The sequence below is a fragment of the Lytechinus pictus genome, chromosome 12, assembly GCF_037042905.1.
Source record: "Lytechinus pictus isolate F3 Inbred chromosome 12, Lp3.0, whole genome shotgun sequence".
Classification (NCBI taxonomy): Eukaryota; Metazoa; Echinodermata; class Echinoidea; order Temnopleuroida; family Toxopneustidae; genus Lytechinus; species Lytechinus pictus.
Window position 1 is genome coordinate 25,377,501 of NC_087256.1, and position 19,552 is coordinate 25,397,052.

At 36.9% G+C, this 19,552-nt stretch overlaps 1 protein-coding gene across 1 annotated transcript in view; it reads left to right on the plus strand.

Annotated features, from left to right (window-relative positions):
* LOC135156225 (transmembrane prolyl 4-hydroxylase-like) overlaps positions 1–8,918 on the plus strand; it is a 15,917-nt gene extending 6,999 nt beyond the window's left edge. The window contains exons 2-4 of the mRNA XM_064107966.1: positions 73–154; positions 6,737–7,262; positions 8,481–8,918. Coding sequence (XP_063964036.1) covers positions 73–154; positions 6,737–7,262; positions 8,481–8,556 — 684 coding nt within the window. The 3' untranslated portion in view covers positions 8,557–8,918. The remainder of the gene's footprint in view (positions 1–72; positions 155–6,736; positions 7,263–8,480) is intronic.
* Positions 8,919–19,552: the final 10,634 nt, after the last annotated feature.

The window sequence follows — 19,552 nt, forward strand, 5'->3', positions numbered from 1 at the left end:
CTATCAATCTCATTGACTACATTTATCATAATATTTTTTTTTCTTTTTCTTATATATTGAAATAAATATCAGGTTGGACATGTGAGATATATTGAGATCGAACCAGGCAGATATGTCCAGATGAAAACACTTGCAATGCATCCACCCATATTTGGTGAGTTCCTTTTATTGATTATTCTATTTTGATTGATAAGTCATGTTCAGTGAATGCTGTGATTATCGCCATGTGAACATATCGATATGATGTCATCAATAAAAAAATGTGTTATTTTTTGTGACGAAATTCATTCTATTATGCTGCTACGCCCCTCAGAAATAAACGTGCTATACTTATACCATTTCGCAGAAGCGTCGATCTTTGGATAGAGGGGAGGGGGCTGGGGGCGATCGCCCCATAAAATACTACGAGGGGCAAATATTTCGCAATAATGTATATAGCTTAAACAAATATAAATCATTTAATGCAAATATATCTTCCCCAAAGAGTGAAGTTCAATCGAAAGTGGGTCAAAATTTGATCTGACTCCGACCTGCATTTAAAATAAAGACACTCCTTGATCCAAATATTCGAAAAGGTCACTTGGAAAAAAATCATGGTCAGGCGACAATGAGTGTTCTTCGTCAAATCGAGACCTTGACTTAAAAATTTTGCCTAAGAAACCACAGAGGATACGATTGCTATTTTGAAAATGTCAATGGCTAAGTTCATCGAAAAACAAGTACAATTTGAATTAGATTGAGGGAAATCAAAGAAACATTAGGCTTCTCGTAATGAAATATTCACCTTTACTCTTTAGTAAGATCATTAATAGTTCCACAAGACAGCGATATGAATGACTGATCTCATATGCAAATGTAGGAGGCAATAAGCAATGATCATTTTGTACTTCATTACAATAAATGTAAGATCAAATGCGGCTGATTTCCTTTATGAATATGTTAGGCTTGGGGAGTACAGTATTATCAGTGCATTTTAATACGAAAATATTACTAGGATTTCATGAACTATAAATATTGAATAAAAATTAGTTTTTTGTTTTGTCCTGATTACATATGATTAGGGATATTTAGGTGATAATAGGCTCAGAGAGTATAGTCTTACACACTTAAAATGTTGGGCAACGTACTGTCCACTGTGTTAGGTAATGTATGTTGGTAAAAAAAATATATTCTGGGTAATCATTATCCAGTTGAGCAAATTTATTACCCAATTATTTGTTTTTATTACCCAGTTTGAACAGATTTTAACCAATAGTTGTGTGGACAGTATGCTGCCCAGTGATGGTTGAAAATTGGGCCTTTTTTGCCCAACCTTTTTAAGAGTGTATCAGTGCAGTTTAATACAAAAATATTACTAGGATTACATTAACTATAAATATTGAACCAAAATTTGTTTTCTGTTTTGTCTTGATTACATCGAAAGGAAATAAACCTTCGAAACATGCAAAAAATTACAAACCAACTATAAAAAGCTATTAATGAAGTTATTGCGATTGAAGTAGACCCCACACTCCCGTGGATGCCTTACACGTTACACACACCCTCACTATTCCTTATACAAGCACACACACGCACACACTCACACACACACATCCTCCCAGATAACCCCCTTGTCTCTCATGTCTTTCTCTCTCATACACACGAACACACATCGTCATATGCTCACATTCTCACTCACCCACACACGCACACACCCACATACACTCTCTTTCATACTACATTTCACTCACACTCACCCACCCACATACACTCTCTTTCATACTACATTTCACTCACACGCACCCACCCACATACACTCTCTTTCATACTACATTTCACTCACACGCACCCACCCACATACACTCTCTTTCATACTACATTTCAATCGCACAATTCTCTTACAAGCTTCTGTCACACTGCAAAAACTCCGGTGTTGATTTAACACCAGCCCGGAATCTATACATGTCCACACCAGAAAAGTGTGAAACAACACCAGTTTGGTTTTGGTCTAACACCAGCTATAGGTGTTTATACAACACCAATTAGTATTTAAAAAAACGGCATTGGTTTGACTCCGAACTGGTGTTATTTCAATACTTCTCTGGTGTGGACATTATATAGATGCCGGGCTGGTGTTAAATCAACACCGGAGTTTTTGCAGTGCATAAACTATTACAATGGTGCCATTTGATCTCAATAGAGCAAAATTGTAATCAATAGAATTCGAGTACTTGTTATTGCTGATGTTTTTTTGGAAAAGGGGGCAGGTAATTTACTTAAAATCCAAACTAAATATGAGTGAAATCCTAGAAATGCGTAATTTTACTTCAATTATTCTTGATAGTAGCAACGTGACCAACGCCCACTTATATCATAAATGAAAAATATTCCACGATGATTGGAACTGAACTTTCAAAGTTAAAAGGTCATCAACCTCTCAAAACAGGTGTAAGATTTGAGGGCTGGTCGGGAGCGATATCTCTAGAGAGATTAGAGAGAACGAACTTTGAAAAAGATTTCGATATCACCAGATTATATAGTATGAAAAGCATGCAGTGTGAACCAATCAAATGAATGTCAGAGATTTCACCCACATCATTCCAGTGCCTTACTCCTTTATCTCGAAATGATTCTTCAGTATGATGTTATCATGAAAAAACCCGAAGGAATAAAATAAAACTAACTATAAAACATGACAAATTTCATCGAATTTGGACACATATAAAGGAATCATGGAATTTCTATAGTTTTTTAACAATATTTCGTCCAATCACTCGTGTCAATCACATGCCTACCTCTTGTCCTAAGTTTTCATCACATCTTTTTTTTTTTAATTCGTATGTATAAAATATTTCCCTTATATAGTAACAAAATAAGTTATATAAAGGATAATCTTACACTTTAAATAAGCATGATAAGATAATATTTTTTTTTGAAATTCTATCGAAGAAGATATTTTAATAATAGTTATTTCATATGCGAATTCAATATTCGATGACTTAAATATTTTTCATTCAGTATCCAGAAAGTTGTTTATTACCACAACTATAAAGGTTTTTTTCTACTATTTTTAAACAGCCCATAAAATCTATTTCCTTACAAGGTGAATCTTAGCTATTATGGAATAAAACAGTACGAAAAAGAATCGCATACATTCGTAATTCCGAAGCTTCGTTATTCCGAAGGTTCGTTATTCCGAAGGTTCGTATTTCCGAAGGTTCGTATTTCCGAAGGTTCGTTAGTCCGAAAACGAAATAAGGTTCGTTAATCCGAAGGTTCGTAAATCCGAAAACGAAATAAGGTTCGTTAATCCGAAAAATAAATAAGGTTCGTATTTCCGAAAATGAAATTAATTCATTTTGGTAACAAGAACGGTGTTGTTCTTACAAGATAACAGGATATTATGCAATAATAGTAATAACGAACGATGATACATGTGTGCGCTGTGGCCAAAGCATTGTATTAAGAATAGGCGCCCGGATCAAGCATAGGCTTAATTTCGATTTTATCTGAGCAATTGCTGCCTAAGCAAATGGTTTAAGGATGCAGGGGATTAAGTGTGTTGGTCGCGTGCGAGTAACCTCCAGATAATAGGATTTGTATTGGAGTGGATGTCATTTTTAATAAGAGCTTCTGCCGGTAATAAAAATAAAAGTAATACTAATGAAAACGATGATCATAATAAAAATGGTAATAAAGAATATAAATGTTAATAAATTTTTATAAAATTGATCGTTACGCCTAGTGTTAACAATGTTAATCCTTTTTTCATAATTACAAAAATGCTCGGAATGTTTACTTTTTATGTGGGGCGTTGTGGCCCAGTGGATTAGTCTTCTGACTATGAAACAGAGGGTCGTATATAAGTTCGAATCCCAGCCATGGCGTAATTTCCTTCAGCAAGAAATTTATCCACACTGTGCTGCACTCGACCCAGGTGAGGTGAATGGGTACCCGGTAGGAAGAAATTCATGAAATGCCGTCCTTTGGGCGCCTAGGCAGCCCAGCTAAAGCCGGGGTAATAATAATAGCAGGGCCGCTGGAAGAACCGTTTTCAGAACTGAAGTGGCTTCCCTTGGTAAATAATACCAATATTATTATTATTAGTATGTCTCATTAGGCCTACATGAAATTTCCATAAGTTTGAGCTCGTGATTCGCTCGCAACATCTCACAATGATGCCCTTTTAACTGTAATTAGGTCAATATTTGACCAAAAAGTGAGTTTTACAACTTCAGATTTGATTTTTTTTCCAAACCGCTTGCTCGCTACGCTTTCTCGCGAAAAATAAAACCTAAAGATATATTTCATCAATCAGAAATCAATTAAAAAAACTTTGCTCAACTTAATTACTACAAAACACACAACTTCTTTACACAGATGATAATCTCATAGTGAAAATATCCATTTGCACCAAAATGCCCGTTTTGGCATAAAAGTGCACCTATTTTGGCTTTGCCCCCCTCCCCCAAGGAAAATTCGTTCCGCTGCCCCTGGTTGAAACATGTATCGTCTTCATGGCTAACTGCAAAAATTCCTCAACATGTCCCTTTTAGATCAGGTCAGAGCTTATATTTAAAATTTCTGCACGCGCTTCTTGCTCGCAGTTGTTATCTAAATTTAGTTACACATGCAGGCATCTCGCATTATTTAAAAAGGGCTTATGATATTATTACATATTTACTTTATTTTTTAAGAATAAAACTTATTATTGACTGTTAGGACTACCCTTTCAAAGAAACAAACAAACAAAAATCAACTTTGAGCTGCCGATCGGGGAAATTATGGGTGAGAAAAATTTCGCCCCCCCCTATTGGCGAAATTTGGATCCGCCGGGGGGAGGGGCAGGGGGCACTTGCATCCCCAAAAGAAATAACAGGGAAATACTATTTTTCCAAAATTGGAAATTCCCTTTTTTCAAAATAAATACTCTTTCTAAAGTATACATTTTAGATTAATTTTCAGGCTGGAATATTACAATTTTTCAGCTCGCGCTTCGCACTCGCATTATTCGATTGGTGAAATATGTATCCTAAAGAGGTCAGTCCTTAACAGGTACCTTTCTGGTCAGTATATTTAAGTTCTTGCTTTGCGCTTGTGTTAATTCTTTAGTTAGATCATGGACCCTATGGCCCATGGTTAGATGCACATCTTTTTAACGATAGCAGAAACCTGCTCGGATTTTTTTATTTTCATTTCTTATTGAAATGCCCTAAAGTTTGAGCTTGTGATGCACGCTCGCAACACCTCGCAATAATGCCATTCTAAGAGTAATTGACCCCCAAAACGAGTTTTACAACTTCAGCTTTGATTTTTATCCAAACCGCTCGCTCATTATACTCTCTCGCGAAAAAAAGCCTAAATATACATCTTTCCATAATCAGAAGTCACTTCAAAAAGGCTTTTCTCTACTTAATTACTATAAAACACACAATGACTTCACGCAGATGATGATGTCATGGTGAAAAAACAAGTGCCCATTTTGACATACGAGTGTCATATTTGGCTGCCCTTGCCTTCTCATCCTCATAAAAATTGAACAGCAACGGTGTTTCTCCCCCCCCCCCCCCACCACCACCACCACACTTGCCCTTCCTCTGCTTTCCCGGTTTTCATTTTTCGGATTAACGAACCTTCGGAATAAAGAACCTTATTTCATTTTCGGATTAACGAACCTTCGGAATAACGAATCTTATTTCGTTTTCGGATTAACGAACCTTATTTCGTTTTCGGATTAACAAACCTTCGGAACAACGAACCTTATTTCGTTTTCGGATTATCGAACCTTCGGAACAACGAACCTACGTTCGTTTTCGGACTATCAAATCTTCGGAACAACGAACCTTATTTCTTTTTCGGATTATCGAACCTTCGGAATAACGAACCTTCGGAATAACGCCACAAATGTTCGGATAAACGAACCCTTTTTCGTTTTCGGATTAACGAACATCGATGTATAGGCAATTTACGTGTTTCGGAATTACGAAACTTCGGAACAAAGAACCTTCGGAATTACGAATCTTCGGAATTACGAAGTGTAACCAAAAAGAATGATGGAAAATAGAAAACGATTACACATTTTAAATATATGTTGTTTTGATATTTATTTTACTGCACACATGTTTGTTCTCAACCTGTCTCTTCCACTTTACTACTTTAGGCTAACAAAGGATTGTGGGATTTCACAGTATCCCAGGATAACTGTAGTAGCCTATTTCTTTAAATTTAGTAAAATTCATTCCATCGACAATATCATCACCAGCAATGATTGCAGATGGCAGCTGTTGTCAAGATAGTGCACTTCAAATCAATCAAACTTGAACCGAAATTGAAGGAATGTGAAATGCTACTGTCTTTCATTTCCCTGTCTTTTACACATTATGAATTGTCCAGGATGAGATTGTGAACTATTTCATGTCACATTTTATTGTTGTCATTTTATAGACGTGTCAAAATGACATCATGCACTTTCTTTTGTGAGTTCTATGTCCACATTTAACACAGAATAATGAACACAATTTAGAAGAAAGCCATGAATATAATGATAATGTCATCATCGCCATCGTCGTAGTCGTTGTCGCCATGAACACCGTAGATAATCAATGTTGACGATGTTTTCTTGGTGACAATGACTAGGAAACGACTGTAGTTGGCTTTGCAATATCTCATTATTTCATTTTTTGAATTACAAAAAGTCACGCGTGATCTTTATTTCCATGAAATAGTTTTAACAAATTTAAACTACTTCGTCTTTCAGAAATACCAAAATTTTTGACTCACGAAGAAACTACCTACATCAAACGAGTGGCTTCCGAAAGCGGGCTTGAAACTAGTAGAACTGCCTTTAAAGGATCCCTAACGAACAATAATGGAGATTCATTGATGTCCCATGCTCATTTACACGGTTATAACGAGACATTTTGGAAGGACAAACTATCGATTTGCGATACGGACAACGATCTCCTGCTCGATCAGGCCGAAGCGTTACGATGTCTACCCGATCTCCGTCGGCAGAACGTGTCGGAAGCAATGCTGGATCTAATGATGGGCGATTTGCAGCTCGACTATGATTCGGACGCTCGGTTCGACGCGAAGGAATTGTGGAGAGTTTCGGAAGTGCCGAGCGTTGCCGAAGATATCCGAACATGGCTGGAGAGGTGGAGGAGAGAAGGGGAGGAAGGGAGGATGGTCAAGAAATGGAAAGGGAGGACTAGAGTCAGTGATCAGACCTGGATAAGCTCTAATACCCAACGTGGACATCCTCTTCAAAACATCCAACAAAGGTATGCCTTAAGGCGACCGCACACCTTACGATTGGTCTGCGACTCAATTTTGGAATAAAACGTAGTCGAATCTGATGCTAATATTGAGACTTGAAATATCTTAATGTTTAATGTTCGAAATCATCGTACGAATGCCTATGTTCAAATCTGTGACTATGCTATCATCCTTCTTGGAATAAGAGCAAATTTAATATCTAGTCGTAATGACGTCATAGCAGTCGTACGATTGGCTACGATTTGAAACTAATTTGGCTTTTACTCCAAAATAAAGGCTTGCAATCTTTCAAAATGGTTATACGAGTATTCTTTCAATTAATATTAACCTCAAATAAAATGATATGTTCCATTCACATTTTCAGAAATTGAGCAAAATGCGATTTGTTCCAAAATCGGATCGCGAACAGTCGTAAGGTGTGCGGTGGCCTTAAAACCTGATCATTAGTTGAATTTAAATTGGTCTGAGTAATATTTCAAGGAATAGACGTACAAAGTCAAATAATGACAGGACGTGAACATATTTCAGAAAATCACGTATTAGGGAAATGAAAAGACACATATTTTTCATATATGAAGATAAATGTATTTCGACACGTGTTACTCATGTCATAATTCCTAGTCTTAATGGAATTTTTTTCCTTCTTTCTATCATGTTTGTAAGTTGATTGTGATCATAGGCGGCGGAAGCGGGGGGGGGGGGGGGACGTGTCCCCCCTAAATTTTAGGTGGGGGGACGATCCCCCTAATTTTTTTGTTGGTAACCTTTTTTTTCTTTGCTTGTCAATTTTTTTCCTGCGTCCCCCCGTTACCTTTTTTTTTTTTTTTGCTTGTCAAAAAATTGTGTGGTGGTCCCCCCTAAAATTTTTGGCTTCCGCCGCCAATGATTGTGATACATTTATGTTTTGTAATAAAAAATGTGAGAAACCCCTGAACAAATAGTACTATAATAGCAACAATGCGACGAGTAAGGACAAGCAAACTATTAAAAGTACGTTCGTTCGAAAATGATGTATATAATTGAAACAATATTGATTAACAGGATGAGAATTTACGCCAACATTATTGATCGTTTCAAATATTTTCCTGCATTTTCTTCGGTATCAAACGCGTGTTATCAAACCTCCCCCCTTATCCCTCCCAATGTTGCCTATTGTTGTTTATTCATACTTATCTCCACTTTTCTGTTTCGACCTTTTCTTGTTTTCATTTGATATTGTTCAGGATTGTCGCACTTACAAGACTTTCTCCAGAAATAGTGCAGACGAGCGAATCAATGCAAGTAAGAAATTACTCATAAACTTTATGCATTCTTTCACGATATATACACACACAGAATGCCCTGAAAATAATTTAACATCAATACGAAGAATAAACAAGGGGTAAACATATTTTCAAAATGTAATAATTTTTTTTCAGCAAACCTGCTAGTATGCTGGATTTAAAATGATAAAATTGGATTATAGGTATATAGTCAAACCAAAGGAAAATTGTACATCAAGATTTTTACTTGGCTTTTAACTTTATGTTCCACTTTTGTGAGATTGATGTTTCTTAATTTGATTATTATCATAATGTTTTCTTGCTTTCCTTTTTTTTATGGAGCGGTAAAACTTGAAAAAAAAATATAAATGACAATAATTTTCTCATTAGTTTGGTAGTAAAAAAGAAATAAAATAAGAACACCCCCGAATAAGATATAACATTCATACTTAAGTATTTATTGTAATTAAGTTTCCACAGGAACCCTTTTACATGTTAGGGGTGACATTTCAATATACATAAATTGATTGGTTTTATCCTCCATCACACCCTTTTTAATTGTAATCAGATACACCTCATATTATTAATTTCAATTTTTCTCTCGGCTATTGCCATTAAGTTAGAATAAATATTTGACTTTGAATCTATAAAAATGGAAACAGTATGAAATGGTGGATTAAAGAACATTCAAAGATCATCCAAAAATATTAGCAAGTGAATATAATAATGATAATGATGATATCACATTTTATCATACGCATAAGACATTAGCACGTATTTAAGTATTGAATTTCAGGAGTTGGCGAAAATGTGTTTAAAGGGAATTGAATTGATGAAGAATAAGATTTTATTTTTTGGTGAAATGAGATAGATCAACGTGTTTACAGTACGAAAATATTGAAAAGGAAGAACAAAATATTGTGTTGTCTCACAAAGACATATTTTTGGGTAATTGTTTGATTGAAATTTGCTTTTCTAAAATTGTTAATGTTCTTCTTTAAAATTTCCACTGCTGTAAAATCGATTTTGGTTCTAACGAGTTTTCATTAAATTCACCGATTTATTGTGCGATTCCCTAACGAAATTTCGCATTCAAATTGGAAATATTCCCCAAGAAAGATGGATGAGAATGCCATGCACTACGTAACCTATCACGTCATAGAAGAAAAGATTCCTTTCATACTATGTTTATTTTCAGAAGGGTGTAGCCGAGAAATCTGAGGCTTGACATAATTACGAAGGGTCGTGCGGTATGACGTGCCCTTCATGCCATAAACGTGCATTCATTCACTCACTCGAGTGAGTGAATGATTTGTACGTATCTTACCATCACTCACTCGGCAGAGTGAGTGATGGTACAGTTTTATCCAATCAGAGAGCTAGAATCGTAATGGATACCCCTTCACTGCGGCGGAAGTACATCCACTCGGGTGAATGTACGAGCACTTACCAGTGGATGCGAAAAGTGGTTGTTTTATAACACTGTGCCTGTAAAGCGGACAATATCTCATTTATGTAGGTCAGAATCTTCCATGGCGTCCAACTGCGATAGGTATTTCAGTCCCGTTGTAATAGTCTAATCACTCAGACCCACTTTCGAAACAAGTGATCGCGGGTTGAGAAGCGGGCATTGTTTATTCCGAATTCACAAATAAGCTGTGTTTCGGCCTGTTATTCATTATTCCTTTGAAATATGTGCCACAAGATCTATAAAATTACTGTCATTATCATAAAAGAATGAACATTCAGAGCAAAGTTTACATCAAAATAACAAAAAAAATTACCCCATGATATATAGGCACTACGTTATTTGTATATGTTTATCTTCATAAAGTAATTATAAATACAAGTGTGAAGTAAAGAGGAATATGGTAAGAAAACGTATGCCTATCATGAGTGTGAACAATTTAATCTTCGTTTTGACTATGTACTTTAATTTCATAAAGTAATTAAGAATACAAATGTGAAGTAAACAGGAATATGGTAACAAACGCTTCCCAATCATGAGTGTTAACATAGCACCCCTGTGAGGTGGAGACAAAGTGGCTGCTCTTGAAATACATCCACTCGGTCCATACGAGTCACGTGATTGCTCTTTGTAACAATCACTCACTTCGCTAGATGCATCCACTCGGTCCATACGAGTCACGTGATTGCGCTTAAAAGCAATCACTCACTCCGCTAGATACATCCACTCGGTCCATACGAGTCACGTGATTGCTCTTTGTTACAACCACTCACTCCTCAGCAATGTTCAGATAGGCCGGGCCCCATCGTCTGGCTACGTGATTTGAAATGCCGACAGTCAATTTAATTTCTCCTCTTCTGGTTACAAAATACACGATGGTTTTTGACTAAATGCTACGTTTTCGTATTGCAAGATGAAAGCAGATCTTTAGACATTCGCCCCCTTCCCCCTCTTTTTGGTGTCTTAAATTTAATCAAGTAATACAAATATGATGAATATAACCATATCGTGTTATTTCGGCCTAATGAAGGGTCCTAACCGTATCACGAGAGAAAAAATAAAAGGATGGCGACTGCATTCTCATTTAAGATAGTTCCAAGTATGTTTCAAGTTTTCATTTTCCTCTTTAATTTGAAGGATAAAATTTCCTTGAGTTTCTTAAAAGAATATGACACAGATGAGATAAATTTAATAGAATCTTCGTTTTGACTATGTACTTTAATTTCATAAAGTAATTAAGAATACAAATGTGAAGTAAACAGGAATATGGCAACAAATGCTTCCCAATCATGAGTGTGAACATAGCACCCCTGTGAGGTGGAGACAAAGTGGCTGCTCTTGAAATACATCCACTCGGTCCATACGAGTCACGTGATTGCTCTTTGTTACAACCACTCACTCCTCAGCAATGTTCAGATAGGCCGGGCCCCATCGTCAGGCTACGTGATTTGAAATGCCGACAGTCAATTTAATTTCTCCTCTTCTGACTACAAAATACACGATGGTTTTTGACTAAATGCTACGTTTTTGTATTGCAAGATGAAAGCAGATCTTTAGACATTCGCCCCCTTCCCCCTCTCTTTTGTGTCTTAAATTTAATCAAGTAATACAAATATGATGAATATAACCATATCGGGTTATTTCGGCCTCATGAAGGGTCCTAACCGTATCACGAGAGAAAAATAAAAGGATGGCGACTGCATTCTCATTTAAGATAGTTCCAAGTATGTTTCAAGTTTTCATTTTCCTCTTTAATTTGAAGGATAAAATTTCCTTGAGTTTCTTAAAAGAATATGACACAGATGAGATAAATTTAATAGAATATTCGTTTTGACTATATACTTTAATTTCATAAAGTAATTAAGAATACAAATGTGAAGTAAACAGGAATATGGTAACAAACGCTTCCCAATCATGAGTGTGAACATAGCACCCCTGTGAGGTGGAGATAAATTAAAGTGGCTGCTCTTGAAATACATCCACTCGGTCCATACGAGTCACGTGATTGCGCTTAAAAGCAATCACTCACTCAGCTAGATGCATCCACTCGGTCCATACGAGTCACGTGATTGCGCTTAAAAGCAATCACTCACTTCGCTAGATACACCCTTTCGGTCCATACGAGTCACGTGATTGCTCTTTGCTACAACCACTCACTCCTCAGCAATGTTCAGATAGATGCATCCACTCGGTCCATACGAGTCACGTGATTGCGCTTAAAAGCAATCACTCACTCCGCTAGATACATCCACTCGGTCCATACGAGTCACGTGATTGCTCTTTGTTACAACCACTCACTCCTCAGCAATGTTCAGATAGGTCGGGCCCCATCGTCTGGCTACGTGATTTGAAATGCCGACAGTCAATTTAATTTCTCCTCTTCTGGTTACAAAATACACGATGGTTTTTTACTAAATACTACGTTTTTGTATTGCAAGATGAAAGCAGATCTTTAGACATTCGCCCCCTTCCCCCTCTCTTTTGTGTCTTAAATTTAATCAACTAATACAAATATGATGAATATAAACACATCGGATTATTTCGGCCTAATGAAGGGTCCTAACCGTATCACGAGAGAAAAATAAAAGGATGGCAACTGAATTCTCATTTAAGATAGTTCCAAGTATGTTTCAAGTTTTCATTTTCCTCTTTAATTTGAAGGATAAAATTTCCTTGAGTTTCTTAAAAGAATATGACACAGATGAGATAAATTTAATAGAATCTTCGTTTTGATTATGTACTTAAATTTCATGAAGTAATCAAGAATACAAATGTGAAATAAACAGGAATATGGTAACAAAAGCTTCCCAATCATGAGTGTGAACATAGCACCCCTGTGAGGTGGAGACAAAGTGGCTGCTCTTGAAATACATCCACTCGGTCCATACGAGTCACGTGATTGCGCTTAAAAGCAATCACTCACTCCGCTAGATACATCCACTAGGTCCATACGAGTCAAGTGATTGCTCTTTGTTACAACCACTCACTCCTCAGCAATGTTCAGACAGGGCCCCATCGTCTGGCTACGTGATTTGAAATGCCGACAGTCAATTTAATTTCTCCTCTTCTGGTTACAAAATACACGATGGTTTTTGACTAAATGCTACGTTTTTGTATTGCAAGATGAAAGCAGATCTTTAGACATTCGCCCCCTTCCCCCTCTCTTTTGTGTTATTTCGGCATAATGAAGGGTCCTAACCGTATCACGAGAGAAAAATAAAAGGATGGCGACTGCATTCTCATTTAAGATAGTTCCAAGTATGTTTCAAGTTTTCATTTTCCTCTTTAATTTAAAGGATACAATTTCCTTGAGTTTTTAAAAGAACATGACACAGATGAGATCAATTTAATAGAATCTTTCTTTGTAACTATGTACTTTAATTTCATAAAGTAATTAAGAATACAAATGTGAAGTAAACAGGAATATGGTAACAAACGCTTCCCAATCATGAGTGTGAACATAGCACCCCTGTGAGGTGGAGACAAAGTGGCTGCTCTTGAAATACATCCACTCGGTCCATACGAGTCACGTGATTGCTCTTTGTAACAATCACTCACTTCGCTAGATGCATCCACTCGGTCCATACGAGTCACGTGATTGCGCTTAAAAGCAATCACTCACTCCGCTAGATGCATCCACTCGGTCCATACGAGTCACGTGATTGCGTTTAAAAGCAATCACTCACTCCGCTAGATACATCCACTCGGTCCATACGAGTCACGTGATTGCTCTTTGTTACAACCACTCACTCCTCAGCAATGTTCAGATAGGGCCCCATCGTCAGGCTACGTGATTTGAAATGCCGACAGTGATTTTATTTTCTCCTCTTCTGGTTACAAAATACACGATGGTTTTTGACTATTAAATGCTACGTTTTTGTATTGCAAGATGAAAGCAGATCTTTAGACATTCGCCCCCTTCCCCCTCTCTTTTGTGTCTTAAATTTAATCAAGTAATACTAATATGATGAATATAACCATATCGGGTTATTTCGGCCTAATGAAGGGTCCTAACCGTATCACGAGAGAAAAATAAAAGGATGGCGACTGCATTCTCATTTAATATAGTTCCAAGCATGTTTCAAGTTTTCATTTTCCTCTTTAATTTGAAGGATAAAATTTCCTTGAGTTTTTTAAAAGAATATGACACAGATGAGATAAATTTAATAGAATCTTCGTTTTGACTATGTACTTTAATTTCAAGTTTTCATTTTCCTCTTTAATTTAGGTCGGGCCCCATCGTCTGGCTACGTATTTTGAAATGCCGACAGTCAATTTAATTTCTTCTCTTCTGGCTACAAAATACACGATGGTTTTTGACTAAATGCTACGTTTTTGTATTGCAAGATGAAAGCAGATCTTTAGACATTCGCCCCCTTCCCCCTCTCTTTTGTGTCTTAGATTTAATCAAGTAATACAAATATGATGAATATAACCATATCGGGTTATTTCGGCCTAATGAAGGGTCCTAACCGTATCACCAGAGAAAAATAAAAGGATGGCGACTGCATTCTCATTTAAGATAGTTCCAAGTATGTTTCAAGTTTTCATTTTCCTCTTTAATTTGAAGGATAAAATTTCCTTGAGTTTCTTAAAAGAATATGACACAGATGAGATAAATTTAATAGAATCTTCGTTTTGATTATGTACTTTAATTTCATGAAGTAATTAAGAATACAAATGTGAAATAAACAGGAATATGGTAACAAAAGCTTCCCAATCATGAGTGTGAACATAGCACCCCTGTGAGGTGGAGACAAAGTGGCTGCTCTTGAAATACATCCACTCGGTCCATACGAGTCACGTGATTGCGCTTAAAAGCAATCACTCACTCCGCTAGATACATCCACTAGGTCCATACGAGTCAAGTGATTGCTCTTTGTTACAACCACTCACTCCTCAGCAATGTTCAGATAGGGCCCCATCGTCTGGCTACGTGATTTGAAATGCCGACAGTCAATTTAATTTCTCCTCTTCTGGTTACAAAATACACGATGGTTTTTGACTAAATGCTACGTTTTTGTATTGCAAGATGAAAGCAGATCTTTAGACATTCGCCCCCTTCCCTCCTCTCTTTTGTGTTATTTCGGCATAATGAAGGGTCCTAACCGTATCACGAGAGAAAAATAAAAGGATGGCGACTGCATTCTCATTTAAGATAGTTCCAAGTATGTTTCAAGTTTTCATTTTCCTCTTTAATTTAAAGGATACAATTTCCTTGAGTTTTTAAAAGAACATGACACAGATGAGATAAATTTAATAGAATCTTTCTTTGTAACTATGTACTTTAATTTCATAAAGTAATTAAGAATACAAATGTGAAGTAAACAGGAATATGGTAACAAACGCTTCCCAATCATGAGTGTGAACATAGCACCCCTGTGAGGTGGAGACAAAGTGGCTGCTCTTGAAATACATCCACTCGGTCCATACGAGTCACGTGATTGCTCTTTGTAACAATCACTCACTTCGCTAGATGCATCCACTCGGTCCATACGAGTCACGTGATTGCGCTTAAAAGCAATCACTCACTCCGCTAGATGCATCCACTCGGTCCATACGAGTCACGTGATTGCGCTTAAAAGCAATCACTCACTCCGCTAGATACATCCACTCGGTCCATACGAGTCACGTGATTGCTCTTTGTTACAACCACTCACTCCTCAGCAATGTTCAGATAGGGCCCCATCGTCAGGCTACGTGATTTGAAATGCCGACAGTGATTTTATTTTCTCCTCTTCTGGTTACAAAATACACGATGGTTTTTGACTATTAAATGCTACGTTTTTGTATTGCAAGATGAAAGCAGATCTTTAGACATTCGCCCCCTTCCCCCTCTCTTTTGTGTCTTAAATTTAATCAAGTAATACTAATATGATGAATATAACCATATCGGGTTATTTCGGCCTAATGAAGGGTCCTAACCGTATCACGAGAGAAAAATAAAAGGATGGCGACTGCATTCTCATTTAATATAGTTCCAAGCATGTTTCAAGTTTTCATTTTCCTCTTTAATTTGAAGGATAAAATTTCCTTGAGTTTTTTTAAAGAATATGACACAGATGAGATAAATTTAATAGAATCTTCGTTTTGACTATGTACTTTAATTTCAAGTTTTCATTTTCCTCTTTAATTTAGGTCGGGCCCCATCGTCTGGCTACGTGATTTGAAATGCCGACAGTCAATTTAATTTCTTCTCTTCTGGCTCCAAAATACACGATGGTTTTTGACTAAATGCTACGTTTTTGTATTGCAAGATGAAAGCAGATCTTTAGACATTCGCCCCCTTCCCCCTCTCTTTTGTGTCTTAGATTTAATCAAGTAATACAAATATGATGAATATAACCATATCGGGTTATTTCGGCCTAATGAAGGGTCCTAACCGTATCACCAGAGAAAAATAAAAGGATGGCGACTGCATTCTCATTTAAGATAGTTCCAAGTATGTTTCAAGTTTTCATTTTCCTCTTTAATTTGAAGGATAAAATTTCCTTGAGTTTCTTAAAAGAATATGACACAGAAGAGATAAATTTAATAGAATCTTTCTTTGTAACTATGTACTTTAATTTCATAAAGTAATTAAGAATACAAATGTGAAATAAACAGGAATATGGTAACAAACGCTTCCCAATCATGAGTGTGAACATAGCACCCCTGTGAGGTGGAGCAAAGTGGCTGCTCTTGAAATACATCCACTCGGTCCATACGAGTCACGTGATTGCGCTTAAAAGCAATCACTCACTCCGCTAGATACATCCACTCGGTCCATACGAGTCACGTGATTGCTCTTTGTTACAACCACTCACTCCTCAGCAATGTTCAGATAGGTCGGGCCCCATCGTCTGGCTACGTGATTTGAAATGCCGACAGTCAATTTAATTTCTCCTCTTCTGGTTACAAAATACACGATGGTTTTTTACTAAATGCTACGTTTTTGTATTGCATGATGAAAGCAGATCTTTAGACATTCGCCCCCTTCCCCCTCTCTTTTGTGTCTTAGATTTAATCAAGTAATACAAATATGATGAATATAACCATATCGGGTTATTTCGGGCTAATGAAGGGTCCTAACCGTATCACGAGAGAAAAATAAAAGGATGGCGACTGCATTCTCATTTAAGATAGTTCCAAGTATGTTTCAAGTTTTCATTTTCCTCTTTAATTTAAAGGATAAAATTTCCTTGAATTTTTTAAAAGAATATGACACAGATGAGATAAATTTAATATAATCTTTCTTTGTAAATATGTACTTTAATTTCATAAAGTAATTAAGAATACAAATGTGAAGTAAACAGGAATATGGTAACAAACGCTTCCCAATCATGAGTGTGAACATAGCACCCCTGTGAGGTGGAGACAAAGTGGCTGCTCTTGAAATACATCCACTCGGTCCATACGAGTCACGTGATTGCTCTTTGTAACAATCACTCACTTCGCTAGATGCATCCACTCGGTCCATACGAGTCACGTGATTGCGCTTAAAAGCAATCACTCACTCCGCTAGATACATCCACTCGGTCCATACGAGTCACGTGATTGCTCTTTGTAACTATCACTCACTTCGCTAGATGCATCCACTCGGTCCATACGAGTCACGTGATTGCGCTTAAAAGCAATCACTCACTCCGCTAGATGCATCCACTCGGTCCATACGAGTCACGTGATTGCGCTTAAAAGCAATCACTCACTCCGCTAGATACATCCACTCGGTCCATACGAGTCACGTGATTGCTCTTTGTTACAACCACTCACTCCTCAGCAATGTTCAGATAGGGCCCCATCGTCAGGCTACGTGATTTGAAATGCCGACAGTGATTTTATTTTCTCCTCTTCTGGTTACAAAATACACGATGGTTTTTTACTATTAAATGCTACGTTTTTGTATTGCAAGATGAAAGCAGATCTTTAGACATTCGCCCCCTTCCCCCTCTCTTTTGTGTCTTAAATTTAATCAAGTAATACTAATATGATGAATATAACCATATCGGGTTATTTCGGCCTAATGAAGGGTCCTAACCGTATCACGAGAGAAAAATAAAAGGATGGCGACTGCATTCTCATTTAATATAGTTCCAAGCATGTTTCAAGTTTTCATTTTCCTCTTTAATTTGAAGGATAAAATTTCCTTGAGTTTTTTAAAAGAATATGACACAGATGAGATAAATTTAATAGAATCTTCGTTTTGACTATGTACTTTAATTTCAAGTTTTCATTTTCCTCTTTAATTTAGGTCGGGCCCCATCGTCTGGCTACGTGATTTGAAATGCCGACAGTCAATTTAATTTCTTCTCTTCTGGCTACAAAATACACGATGGTTTTTGACTAAATGCTACGTTTTTGTATTGCAAGATGAAAGCAGATCTTTAGACATTCGCCCCCTTCCCCCTCTCTTTTGTGTCTTAGATTTAATCAAGTAATACAAATATGATGAATATAACCATATCGGGTTATTTCGGCCTAATGAAGGGTCCTAACCGTATCACCAGAGAAAAATAAAAGGATGGCGACTGCATTCTCATTTAAGATAGTTCCAAGTATGTTTCAAGTTTTCATTTTCCTCTTTAATTTGAAGGATAAAATTTCCTTGAGTTTCTTAAAAGAATATGACACAGATGAGATAAATTTAATAGAATCTTCGTTTTGATTATGTACTTTAATTTCATGAAGTAATTAAGAATACAAATGTGAAATAAACAGGAATATGGTAACAAAAGCTTCCCAATCATGAGTGTGAACATAGCACCCCTGTGAGGTGGAGACAAAGTGGCTGCTCTTGAAATACATCCACTCGGTCCATACGAGTCACGTGATTGCGCTTAAAAGCAATCACTCACTCCGCTAGATACATCCACTAGGTCCATACGAGTCAAGTGATTGCTCTTTGTTACAACCACTCACTCCTCAGCAATGTTCAGATAGGGCCCCATCGTCTGGCTACGTGATTTGAAATGCCGACAGTCAATTTAATTTCTCCTCTTCTGGTTACAAAATACACGATGGTTTTTGACTAAATGCTACGTTTTTGTATTGCAAGATGAAAGCAGATCTTTAGACATTCGCCCCCTTCCCCCTCTCTTTTGTGTTATTTCGGCATAATGAAGGGTCCTAACCGTATCACGAGAGAAAAATAAAAGGATGGCGACTGCATTCTCATTTAAGATAGTTCCAAGTATGTTTCAAGTTTTCATTTTCCTCTTTAATTTAAAGGATACAATTTCCTTGAGTTTTTAAAAGAACATGACACAGATGAGATAAATTTAATAGAATCTTTCTTTGTAACTATGTACTTTAATTTCATAAAGTAATTAAGAATACAAATGTGAAGTAAACAGGAATATGGTAACAAACGCTTCCCAATCATGAGTGTGAACATAGCACCCCTGTGAGGTGGAGACAAAGTGGCTGCTCTTGAAATACATCCACTCGGTCCATACGAGTCACGTGATTGCTCTTTGTAACAATCACTCACTTCGCTAGATGCATCCACTCGGTCCATACGAGTCACGTGATTGCGCTTAAAAGCAATCACTCACTCCGCTAGATGCATCCACTCGGTCCATACGAG